Raw genomic sequence first — 13,424 nt, 5'->3', positions numbered from 1 at the left:
ATTTCTCCTGTTTACAAGGAAGGCACTTTCACCCCGTTCTAACCCCACCTGGTCCAGAGACGTGTAATAACATCTCTGAACTGATTGATTAGAAACAGAGATTAAATAAAAAGAAACCTATAATCCCTACAGTGCAGGGAAAAGTCATTAGGGCCCATTGAATCTGCACTGACTGTCCGAAGAGCATCCCACCCAATCCCTATAGCCCTGCATTTCCCATGGCTAACCTACCTCGCCTACACATCTCGGGACACAATGGGGCAGTTTAGTGTGGCCAATCCACTCTAACCTGCACATCTTTGGACTGTGGGAGCAATCCGGAGCACCCAGAGGAACATAGAGCAATACAGTGCAAAGCAGACCTAATGGCCCTCAATATTGCGCTGATCTGTGAACTTGTCTAAGCCCACCCCCCTATATGATCCCATCATCATCCATGTGCTTATCCAAGGATTGTTTAAATCTCCCTAATGTGGCTGAGTTAACTACACTGGTAGGTAGGGCATTCCACACCCTTACCACTCTCTGAGTAAAGAACCTGCCTCTGACATCTGTCTTTAATCCATCACCCCTCAATTCATAGTAATGCGTCCTTGTACAAGCCAACATCATCATCCTATGAAAAAGACTCTCATTGCCCACCCTATCTAATCCTCTGATCATCTTGTATGTCTCTATCACATCTCCCCTTATCCTTCTTCTCTCCAATGAGAACAGACCCAAGTCTCTCAGCCTGTCCTCATAAGACCTTCCCTCCAGACCAGGCAACATCCTGGTAAATCTCCTCTGCACCTTTTCCAATGCTTCCACATCCTTCCTGTTATGGGGCGACCAGAACTGTACACAATATTCCAAGTGAGACTGCACTAGTGTTCTGTATAGTTGCAGCAGGATATTGTGGCTCTAGAACTCAATCCCTCTACCAATAAAACCTAACACACTGTATGCCTTCTTAACAGCACTATCAACCTGTGTGGCAACTTTCAGGGATATATGGACGTGGACTCCAAGATCCCTCTGCACATCCACACTACCAAGAATCTTTCCATTGACCCAATACTCTGCCTTCCTGCTATTCTTCCCAAAGTGCATCACCTCACATTTAGCTGCATTGAACTCCATTTGCCATCTCTCAGCCCAATTCCGCAGTTTATCCAAATCTCCCTGCAACCTGTAACATTCTTCCACATTGTCCACCACTCCACTGACTTTAGTGTCATCACTAACCCATCCACCTATGCCTGCATCCAAGTCATTTATAAAAATGACAAACAGCAGTGGTCCCAAAACAGATTCTCGTGACATACCACTAGTAACCGGACTCCAGGCTGAATATTTTCCATCAACCACCACTCACTGCCTTCTTTCAGAAAGCCAGTTTCTAATTCAAACTGCTAAATCACCCTCAATCCCATGCCTCTGCATTTTCACCAACAGCCTACCATGTGGAACCTTATCAAAGGCTTTACTGAAGTCCATATATACCACATCAACTGTCCTACCCTCATCTACATACTTGGTCACCTTCTCAAAAAACTCAATGTGGTTTGTGAGACACACCTGCCCTTGACAAAACCATGTTGACGATCTCCAATCAAATTGTTGCTTGCCAGTTGATTATAAATCCTATCTCTTATAATCCTTTCCAAAATTTTTCCTACAACAGACGTAGGGCTCACGGGTCTATAATTACTTGGGTCATCTCTACTGCCCTTCTTGAACAAGAGCACAACATTTGAAACCTCCAGTCCTCTGGTACTAAACCTGTGGACAATGATGAATCAAGTATCAAAGCCAAAGGCTCTGCCATCTCCTCCCTAGCTTCCCAGAGAATCCTCGGATAAATCCCATCCAGCCCAGGGGACTTATCTACTTTCACACTTTCTAGAATTGATAACACCTGCTCCTTACTAACCTCAGTCCTTTCCAGTCTAATAGCCCGTATCTCATTCTTCTCCTCTACAATATTCTCCTTTTCCTGTGTGAAAACAGATGAGAAATGTTCGTTTAGCTCCTCTCTGATCTCCACAGGGTCCACACACAACTTCCCACTTCTCTCCGTGACTGGCCTTAATCTTACCCGTCATCCTTTTATTCCTCACATACCTATAGAAAGCTTTAGGGTTCTCCTTTATTTTACCTGCTAAAGACTGCTCATGTCCCCTCCTTGCTCTTCTTAACTCTCTTTTTAAATCCTTCCGAGCTGATCTGTAACTCTCCATCGCCTCATTTGAACCATCTCGTCTCAATGTCACATCAGCCTCTTTCTTCCGCTTAACAAGAGATGCAATTTCTGTAGTAAACCACAGTTCCCTTACCTTATCACTTCCTCCCTGCCTGACAGGGACATACCTACACATACAATATGTGTTCCTTAAACTAGTTCCACATTTCAATTATCCCCATCCCCTGCATTTTGCTGCCCCATTCTATGCCTCCTAAGTCTTGTCTAATTGCATTATAATTGCCCTTCCCCATTTACAACTCTTGCCATGTGGCATGTACCTATTCCTTTCCATCGCTAAACTAAACGTAACTGAATTATGGTTACTCGCTCCAAAATGCTCACCTACAACTAAATCAAACACCTGGCCTGGGTCAGATCCAGTGTGGCCTCCCCTCTTGTCGGCCCTTCGACATACTGTGTCAGGAAACCCTCCTGTACACATTGGACAAAAACTGATCCATCTGATGTACTAGAGTTATAGCATTTCCAGTCAATGTTGGGGAGGTTAAAGTCCCTCAAAATGACCACCCTGTTCCTTTCACTCCTACCCAGAATCATTTTGCCGATTCTCTCTTCTACCTCCCTGGAACTCTGCGGAGGCCTATAAAAAACTCCAAACAATGTGACTTCTCCTCTCCTGGTTCTAACCTCAGCCCATACCACCTCAGTAGACGAGCCCTTGTCAAAAGGTCTGGCAGCCACTGTTATAATGTCCTTGACTAACAAAGTCACACTTCCCACTCTTACCACCTTCCCTGTCCTTAATGAAAGATCTAAACCCTGGAACCTGCAACATCCATTCCTGACCCAGCTCTATCCATGTCTCCGAAATGGCCACAAAGACACGCAGACACAGGGAGAATGTGCAAACTCCATACAGACAGGCACCTGAGGCTGGAATTGAACCCGGGTCCCTGGCGCTTTGAGGCAGCGGTGCTAACCCCAAAGGATTTCCTTCCTTAAAGGACATTCATGAACCGGATGTTTTGTTCCTGACAACAGCTATCATTAGACTCTTAATTTCAGTTTTTTTTTATTGAATTCAAATTCCACCATCTGCCATGGCAGGATTTGAACCGGAATCCCCAGGGTCTCTGGATTAACAGTCTAGCGATAATACCACTGGCCATCATCTACAGCAGAGAGAAGTGAGTTCGCACCGGTCAAAATCAGCCACCTAACTATTCAAATCCCACTTTGCAGCTCTTGGCCTATAGTCTTGGCATTGCAAGTGTTTTTCTAAATCCTTCTTTAATGTAATGAGGGTTTCTGCCTCTCCCACACTCACAGGCAGGGAGTACCAGGCTCCCATCACCCTCTCGATGTAAATATGTTTTTTCACATCTTCTCTAAACCTCCTGCCCCTTCCCTTTAAATCGATGCCCACTGGGCATTGATCCCTCTACCAAAGGGAGATATTTCTTCCTGTCCACACTATCTATGCCCCTCGTAATTTTACACATCTCACTAGCAGCAGTGTGTACCATCTACAAGACACACTGCAGAAATTCACCAAAGATCCTCAGGCAGCACCTTCCAAACCCACGGCCACTTCCATCTGGAAGGACAAGGGCAGCAGGTACATGGGAACACCACCCCCTGCAAGGTCCCCTCCACCCCCCATCCTGACTTGGGAATATATCGCCGTTCCTTCAGTGTCGCTGGGTCAGAATCCTGGAATTCCCTTCCTCATGGCATTGTGGGTCAACCCACAGCACACGGACTGCAGCGGTTCAAGAAGGCAGCTCACCCCCACCTTCTCAAGGGGGCAACTGGAGACGGGTGATAAATGCTGGGCCCAGCCAGATATCCCACCAATGAATTTTTAAAAATCATGTCCCTCCTTTTGCTCCCAGGAAAATAACCCCAATCTGGCCAATCTCTCTTCATAAGTAAGACTCTCCAGCCCAGCCAACATCTTGGTAAATCTCCCTCTGCACGCTCACCCAGTGTTGTCACATCCCTCCTGTAACACGGATTCCAGAACTGTACACAGAATGGTTTCGGAACTGCCAATAGGGAAGGAAGGGTCTTCCATTTTGTTTTGGTGGAAGCACGAGGGGCTGTGGTCATGGGTACACCAAATGAGGAACTGAGAAGGGGTTCTTTGCCCCAGGAGCAGTGAGGATGTGGAACTCCCTCCCCCCAGATAGTGGCTATGGCGAACAGAGCAGCGCAGGGGAACTCCAATCTGTGCACAAGAGAGAAAAGGGAATTAGTTTGACCTTGTGAAGGAGACAGGCCCTCCAATCTGTTCTTTTTATTTCATTCAGGGGATGTGTCAGGGCAGGGTTTGTTTTGGCTGCTTGTGGGAATTTGGCACAAATGGCTGTCCCAGTAACCCCACATTCCCCATGATCCTAACCTACACATCCCTGTGCACTATGAGTAATTCCCCATGGCTAATCCACCCTAACCTGCACATCCCTGGGCACTATGGGGCAATTTAGCATGGCCAATCCACCTTAACCTGCACATCCCTGGGCACTATGGGACAATTTAGCATGGCCAATCCACCCTAACCTGCACATCCCTGGGCACTATGGACAATTTAGCATGGCCAATCCACCCTAACCTGCACATCCCTGGGCACTATGGGACAATTTAGCATGGCCAATCCACCCTAACCTGCACATCCCTGAACACTATGGGACAATTTAGCATGGCCAATCCACCCTAACCTGCACATCCCTGAACACTATGGGACAATTTAGCATGGCCAATCCACCCTAACCTGCACATCCCTGGGCACTATGGGACAATTTAGCATGGCCAATCCACCCTAACCTGCACATCCCTGGGCACTATGGACAATTTAGCATGGCCAATCCACCCTAACCTGCACATCCCTGGGCACTATGGGACAATTTAGCATGGCCAATCCACCCTAACCTGCACATCCCTGAACACTATGGGACAATTTAGCACGGCCAATCCACCCTAACCTGCACATCCCTGGGCACTATGGGACAATTTAGCATGGCTAATCCACCCTAACCTGCACATCCCTGGGCACTATGGGACAATTTAGCATGGCCAATCCACCCTAACCTGCACATCCCTGAATACTATGGGACAATTTAGCATGGCCAATCCACCCTAACCTGCACATCCCTAAACACTATGAGGCAATTTAGCATGGCCAATCCACCCAAACCTTGACATTCCTGAACACTATGGGTAATTTAGCATGGCCAATCCACCCAAACCTTGACATTCCTGAACACTATGGGTAATTCACCATGGCTAAGCCACCCTAACTGAGACATCCCTGAGCACTGCTGGGCAACTTAGCACAGCCAATTCACCCTAACCTGCACATCTTTGGATTGTGGGAGGAAACCCACGCAGACACGGGGAGAATGTACAAACTCCACACAGACAGTCGCCCGAGGCTGGAACTGAACCCGAGTCCCTGGTGCCGTGAGGCAGCAATGCTAACCACTGAGCCACCAGAGCCCAAAGAGAATCTGGTTACCTTTGAAAGCGTCCTCTTCTTCCAGGCTGTTCCCAGAATCCAATGTCTCTACAGCATTTGCCGACGCTGCCTCCTGCTGGTTTCGGGGGGAAGTGGGAGTTGCTTTGCAGCCAGTCCATGCTGGTGTCTTGTTCCTGGTCGCCAGGCACGAGGGCCCGAAGGCCTGTGTCTGCAGTGGGACCTTGGTGACCCAGCTGTCCCCATGCTCCCTCAGGAAAAGGGGGTTGATGAAGAAGAGGGCACCGTTCTCGGCCGTCACTTGGATGGAGCACATCGGGAGGGGCTGCTGCTTCAGGAGTCCGAAGCCGGATGTGGGATTGACAGCCAAGGCGTCCCCCTCGACTTCCCGGAATGTCGTATCCTGGCTCTGGTTGAATAGGGATTCCCAGAACACTGGACGGAGACAAGGGGAGAGATTGGTTCAGAGTAACAGTCAAAGAATACCTCCCTTCACTTTGATGATCTTTCATATCCTTGTCAAAGCCGGAGGGAGTTCAGAAGAGATTTACCAGGACGTTGCAGGGAATGGAAGGTTTGAGGTCTAAGGAGATGCTGGGACTTGTTTCACTGGAGCGTAGGAGGTTGAGAGGCGACCTTACAGAGATTTATAAAATAATGAGGTATAGATAGAGTTAATGGTAGCTGTCTTTTCCCTAGAGTGGGGGATTTCAAGGCTAGGGGAACATTGTTAAAGGTGAGAGGAGACAGACTTAAAAAAAGAAACGATTGGTAATTTTTTTACCAAGAGGGTGGTTCCTGTGTGGAATCAACTTCCTGCGTGATGGATGTGGGTACAGTTACAAGGTTTAAAAGACATTTGGATAAGTTCAGGAAGAGGAAAGGTTTGGAGGGATATGGGCCAAGTGCAAGCAGGTGGGTCCAGTTTAGTTTGAGATTATGGTCGGCATGGATTGGTTGGACCAAAAGGTCTGTTTCCGTGCTGGATGACTCTATGAGTGTCGCTGGACTAGTCCAACACTTGGATCCAGACCCTAATCACCTTAAACTGAGTGTCTTGCTTGGGCCATTTCAAAGGGCGGGTAAGAGTCAGTCTGCGCACCTGGAGTTACATGTAGGCCAGACCACGTAATAACGGCAGATTTCCTTATTAAAGGACAAAGAATGGCTGACCTCTAGTTTCTGTGCATCCATTGGTGTGGGTCCGGAGTCACATGTAGGTCACCTGATGCTTGTGGTTTCAAATAAACCTGTTGGACTATAACCTGGTGTCCTGTAACTTCTGACCTTGTCTACCCCAGTCCGACTCTGGCACCTCCACATCATAGAGATAGAGACTCACACAAAGAGATAAACAGGGAGGGAAGAAGCCTGGTAGATAGAGATGCACGCAGAGAGACTCAGAAAACAGTATACATGTAGAGACAGAATTAGAGATAGGCACTGTCAGAAAGGTGTACAAACTGACAGAGAAATAAAGTCACAGAGAGAGATTTCAGAGAGAGGTGCACAGAAGGTTAGGGAGAGAGAGAAAGAGAGATGTACACAGAGACAGACCAACAGAGAAAGAAAGATGTACACAGAGTTAAGAGATATTCACACAGAGGGAGACAAGTGGATGGAGACACACAGGGGGAATCTAGTAAAATGGTAATGGTTGTGCTGACCTGGACTCATTGTATACATTCAAATGAGAACTCTACCAGCAACAGTTTCTGTCAATGTTCAATAAGAGAGAGAGGAGGGGAGCGAGAAAAGGAGAGAGAAGAGGGGGAAGGAGTGAAAGGGGAGAAAAGGAGAAAGGGGAAGGAGAGAGGGGAGAAAAGGAGAGGGGAGGATAGGAAGGGGAGGAAAAGTGGGCTGGACGGGGAAAAGAGAGGCAGGAGGAGAGAGGAGAGGCAAAAGGGAGGGAGGTACGAGAGAGAAGGAGGGAAGGAGAGAGAGAGAAGGGAGAAAAGGAGAGAGAAGGAGGGGAAGGAGAAACAGCAGGAAAGGTGAGTGAGGAGGGGAGGACCATATGAAATAGGAGCAGGAGGAGGCCATTCGGGAAGGAGAGAGGGGAGAAAAGGAGGGGGGAGGACCCTCCTTTTCGGCCCCTCGAGTCTGCTCCACCATTCAATAGGATTATGGCTGATCCAACATTCCTCACGTCCATTTCCCCATGACTACCCGACTGATCACGAATCTCTCTCAGCCTTAAATATACACATTGACTCTTCCCCCTATGGCAAGGAGTTCCAAAGACTCACAACCCACTGTGGGAAGAAATTCCTCCCCATCTCAGTCTGAAATCAGTGCCCCTTTATTCAGATACTGTGCCCTCTGATCCGAGACCTTCCCACGAGGAGGAGCATCCTCTTAGCAATGACCCTGTCAAGCTCCTGGAGAATCCAAAAGGTCTCAATGAGATCATCTCCCATTCTCCTAAACTCCAGTGAGTAGAGTTCCAACCTCAAAAAGAGAGAGGGAGTGAGGGCAGTGGGGGAAGGAGAGGATGAGAGATGGAGAGAGAACCGGTGGAAAAGAGAGAGAGGAAGGAGAGAGAGAGGGGGGAGGGATGGAGAGAGGGGAGGAAAGGGGAACGGGAAGAGGGAGAGAGGGAAGGAGAGAGAATGGAGGAATGGAGAGAGGGGAAGGAAGTGGGGAAGAGGGTGGGAGAAAGAGAGGGAGGTGAGAACAGAGGGAAGGAGAGAGAACGGAGGGATGGATGCAGAGAGGGGGGAAGACAGAGGGAGAGGGGAGAAAGAGAGGGAAGGAGAGAGAATGGAGGGTGTAGAGAGGGGACAGTAGGAAAGGAGTGAAAGGGAGATGGAGGAAGGAAGGAGGCTGATGGAGAAAGGTGAGGGAAGGTGCGAGGAAAAAGACTGATAAAGGGAACGGGGCTGAAGAGGAGGGAAAAGAGAGGAGCGAAGGAACGTGAAAGAGAGGTGGAACTCTTTCCAATAACGAGACTGCGGAGGCGAGAGTAATGAGGTGGAAACAGAAAGCAGGAAATGAGCTTGTATGAAAGGAAATTAACCGAGTGAAGATGAAAGGAGTCACATCAGAGAAACTCACTCATGCCCAGTGCTGAGATCTGCTCCAGATGCTCCTTGCTGGTTGCATGTAAGATGGCTGCAGGTAGTTGGAGCCGAAAAGGCAGGATATCCCTGTCGAGTGGGACAGTGTTAGCATGGGAACAGTACTAAGCAGTGACAATTCTCACAGTTCCTTATTTCACCCTGACCTTCCTGTTTAACATGTTGCAATTACAAATGAGTAAAACACAGGGTCCTGTTTCTTTTTCACATTGTCCGAAGCCTCTTTCGCATGAGAGAGATCGAAGTGGTTCGATATTGCACATTTTGAGGTTCCTTGCCATCTCCACGTCACGCCTTCTGCTGGGGTTGGGAGCATGAGCGAGACACCCACTTTGAGAAAATCAGCCACAGTCATTTCCTGGAGGACAGGTGACTGTTTTTAACTAAGCTTGAGCAGCATTTATAACAGAGTATCTGAGATCATTGTGTAAGAAGTAGAGGAGAGAGAAAGAGAGGGAGATGAAATTATTTTTTGTCTAAATGCAGTGAATCTTTAGGATTGGGAACACCAAGTCTTGTTGCAACATTCAAAGGGGAGGTCCTATGGGGTAAGAGCAGGTGATGCGGAGGCTTTGGAGAGGATGCAGGATGCTGCCTGGAATAACAGGGTATGAGCTACTAGCAAAGGCTTGAAAAACCTGGGATGTTTTCTCTGGAGGCTGAGGGGAGACACGGTAGAAGTCTATAAAATTATGCGATGCAGAGATAGGGTTGATGGTCAGAACCTTTTTTTTCCCAGAGTTGAAATGACTAATACTAGGGGGCATTCATTGAAGGTGAGAGGAGGAAAGGTTAAAGGAGATGTGAGGGGCTAATGTTTTTCCCCAGAGAGTGGTAGAAGTGTGGAACACGCTGTGAGGGGGTGCTGGTGGAGGCTGAGACAATAGGGGCGTTTAAGGGAGTTTTAGATGAGCATGGAATGGAGGGAAATGGACAGAAGGGATTAGTTTAATTTGGCGTCATATTCAGCACAGCATAATGGGCCAAAGGGCCTCTTCCTGTGCTACCCTACGGTCTATGGAAGGCTCCTTTCGACATGGTCAGGCTTTGGCAGTTTGCCGGGGCCACGTGACTTTCTAGACAACTACTCAGGACCTTTAAAGGTCAACAGCTCCGTGGGTCAGGAGTCACGTATATTTGTTTCATTTTGAAAATATTTATAAAAAATCACTTCGGTACACTCTTTGTTTATGGAGAACAAGCAAACATTGAAGTTTGACTTTCCCCAATAACCCAAGGCATTTCTTACTTATGTAAGATACCATTTCCATGTATTTGAGGCATCGGGAGGGTCCAATAACTGAATGGGCCCCCATTATAGTTTGGGGCGGCACAGTGGTTCAGTGGTTAGCACTACTGCCTCACAGTGCCGGGGACCCGGGTTCAATTCCCGCCTCAGGCGACTGACTGTGTGGAGTTTGCACATTCTCCCCGTGTCTGTGTGGGTTTGCTCTGGTTTCCTCCCACAGTCACAAAGATGTGCAGGTCAGGGTGAATTGGCCATGCTAAATTGCCCGTAGTGTTAGGTGTAGGGGAATGGGTCTGGGTGGGTTGCGCTCTGGCAGGTCGGTGTGGACTTGTTGGGCCGAAGGGCCTGTTTCCACACTGTAGGGAATCTAATCTAATCTTAGATGGTGGTCATTCCCCACTGCGCCTTGGCAGCAGCTTTATGCGTCCCTCAGCACATAGTCCTGGACCTTGGGATGCTCCAGTCTGTGTCACTCAGTCACGGTCAACTCCTTGCCCTGGAAGACCAATAAGTTTCTGGCAGAGCAAAGAGTTGATGGGCGTTGAAATGCCCATCAGCCATGATTGAACGGCGGAGTGCACTCAATGGGCCAAATGGCCTTACTTCCACCCCTATGGTCCTCCAGGGGCAGTCGATGTTTGTCTCGGTGTGCATCCTGGGGAGCAGACTGCAGAGCACGGACTCGCGCATTATGGAGCTGCTCAGGACGGACCTCACAAAAAAAAAGACACTACATCTCTCTGCGAACTTCCTTTGCAAAGGCATGTTCCAGAAGGACGTCTGCTTTACAGTTTTTATTGCGAGGCATAATTTTAAATCCAGGTATAAAATTTTACAAGGAGCTGCTGCTTACTGGTAACCCTATCAGCAGCAAATGTAGGCGAAAACCAGGCTGCTTGAGGATCCGAGACCTACAGCCAGGAGCAGCCTGAGGCCTACAGCCAGGTGCAGCATGAGGCCTGGAGTCGTTTCCCTGCTTTCTCCCTCTATCCCATGCACGTTGAGTTCCATCCAATTTCCTTTGGAAATCATTCACTGTCTCCGCTTTGAGCAACTTTAGAAGCAATAAGTTCCAGGCCACGACCCCTCTCTGTGCAAAGAATAGTGTTCCTCATTTTGATAGGTGCAGATGGGATGGGATGAAAGGTCTTATTCTATGCTGTGCTGTAGGTCTGTAAAACTATGATTTACAAGATTCATCCAATTCATCTTCCTCCTGTACCTCCCAAAAATTTAACTCTGTGTCCCCCAAGTCTTTGTAATATCAGTGAACAGGGACAATCATTCCTCATCTACCTGCTCCATACCTGCTTATGTACCTGGGTCAAATTTTCTCTCCACGTCCCTTGCTCCAAGGAGAAATCTTATTATTTCAGTGACACCACTGTGGACATTTTGAACGGTCTCTTACCTGCTCACACAGTAATATGCGATCATTTGAAATAGACTGCTGAATCCCAGATAGGAGTGTTCCAGAGATAAAACTGCAAGAAATACAATTAAATGAAGATATAATTCTCGGTTGCCGAAATCAAATGGTTACTCTGATAAGATCAAATCTCCCCTAACTCAACCGTAAATCACAAGAACACAAGAGGTTGGAAACTCTCCAAATACATGTCCCTGTCCCCTCCCTGTAACCCTAAATGTTCCTCCTTTTCAGATAATGAGCCAATTCCCTCTTTAAAGCCTTCTTCATAGAGTCCATAGAATCTATAGATTCCCTACAGTGCGGAAACAGGCCATTCGGCCCAACAAGTCCACACTGACCCTCCAAAGAGTAATCCACCCTGACCCATTCTCCTACAATTATCTAACTAATACATCTAACCTACAAATCCCTGAACACTGTGGTCAAATTAGTATGGAATTTTGTACAGACTCTTCAGTCCAACTCGTCCATGCCAACCAGATATCCTAACCTAATCTAGTTCCATTTGCCAGCTATTGGCCCATATCCCTCTAAACTCTTCCTGATCATGTACCCATCCAGATGCCTTTTAAATGTTGTAATTGTACCAGCCTCCACCACTTCCTCTGGCAGCTCATTCCATATACACACCAAATCTTTCCCCTCTCACCCTAAACCTATGCCCTCTAGTTCTGGACTCCCCCACCCCAGGGAAAATACCTTGTCTATTTATCCTATCCATGCCCCTGTTGATTTTATAAACCTCGATAAGGTGATAATCTCCAGCAGCATATTCTAGACCCTGACCATGTTGAGGACGTCTTTTCCTCCTAATGTGTTTGCTCCCTTTGCCAAACACTTTAGAGTGATCCTTCCACCAGTGGGATCAGTTTGCCCTGGTTGACCCTGTTCAGTCCAGGTGAGCCATCTAAACACCTCAATTAAATTCTATCCTGCTTGTTAAGACTTTGCTATTATTCTCAACGAATCACCTCTATTATTGTAGAAACCATATAATCCCTGCAGCACTGCTGGAAGCCATTTGGCCCATCAAGTCTGCACTGGCCCTCCGAAGACCACATCCTACCCTACCCTGTAGCCCCGCATTTCCCATGGCTAACCCACCTAGCCTGTACATCCCTGGATACTATGGGACAATTTAGCATGGCCAATCCATCTAACCTGCACATCCCTGGACACTACGGGGCAATTCCCATGGCCATTCCACCCTGACCTGCACATCTTTGGACTGTGGGAGGAAACCGGAGCATCCGGAGGAAACCCACGCAGACACGGGGAGAATGTGTAAACTCCACACAGTCGCCCGAGGTTGGAATCGAACCCGGGTCCCTGGCGCTGTGAGGCAGCAGTGCTAACCACCGAGCCACCCAGGTCTCTCCAGACTTCGAGCACCTCGATCAGAACTCCCACCCCAGTTATACCCTCTTCCACTGTTGGGCAGAAAATATAAATGTTTGAGTACATGTACAAACAGATTCAAGAACAGCTTCTTCCTCTCTGTTATTAGACTTTAGTATGGATCTCTCAAATGTTAATGTGTGTTCTCAGTGGCTGTAACACTGTATCCTACACTCTGTTCTGTTACCTTGTTGCACTTGTATGGTACAATCTGCTTGTTAAAGCACGTGTGACACACTTTTCACTGTGTTTCGGCACACGTGACACCAATAAATCAAATCAAATCAAATCCCCTCTCTGAGAAAAACAGCCCCTAATTCCCCAATCCATCCGCATCCACAAAGTTTCTGATCCATGGGATTGTAATGAAGCAGCTACATTAAAAACTTCAAGCGAACTGCCTTAGTTCCCCTGCTGCCCTCCTTGTGAGTGAGTTACACACAAACTGTACGTCAGAAAGCAGAGGGCAAGAAATCATCACCTTTACGTGTTAGACACAATACACACACAGAGGTGCTAACTTGTGAGTCAGAGAGTCATACAGCACGGAAACAGACCCTTCGGCCCAACCAGTCCATGCCGACCATAATCCCAAACTCAAC

The 13,424-nt window shown here is 47.8% G+C and overlaps 1 protein-coding gene across 3 annotated transcripts in view; it reads right to left on the bottom strand.

Moving 5' to 3' along the window:
- The window catches only part of LOC122542686 (ras and Rab interactor 2-like), a 72,405-nt gene that overhangs the window by 14,377 nt on the left and 44,604 nt on the right, over positions 1-13,424 (bottom strand). For all 3 annotated transcript variants that reach the window (XM_043680664.2, XM_087984000.1, XM_087984001.1), the window contains 3 exons: positions 11,404-11,476; positions 8,721-8,812; positions 5,706-6,098 (listed from right to left, as the gene is read on the bottom strand). In XM_043680664.2, coding sequence (XP_043536599.2) covers positions 5,706-6,098; positions 8,721-8,812; positions 11,404-11,476 — 558 coding nt within the window. The remainder of the gene's footprint in view (positions 1-5,705; positions 6,099-8,720; positions 8,813-11,403; positions 11,477-13,424) is intronic.

Source organism: Chiloscyllium plagiosum, unplaced genomic scaffold (genome assembly GCF_037043375.1).
Source record: "Chiloscyllium plagiosum isolate Xiang-an unplaced genomic scaffold, Cpla_swu_hap1 HiC_scaffold_47, whole genome shotgun sequence".
In the NCBI taxonomy this organism is placed as follows: Eukaryota; Metazoa; Chordata; class Chondrichthyes; order Orectolobiformes; family Hemiscylliidae; genus Chiloscyllium; species Chiloscyllium plagiosum.
The sequence above is the reverse complement of the archived record's forward strand: the minus strand, read 5'-3'. Positions and strand labels throughout refer to the sequence as shown.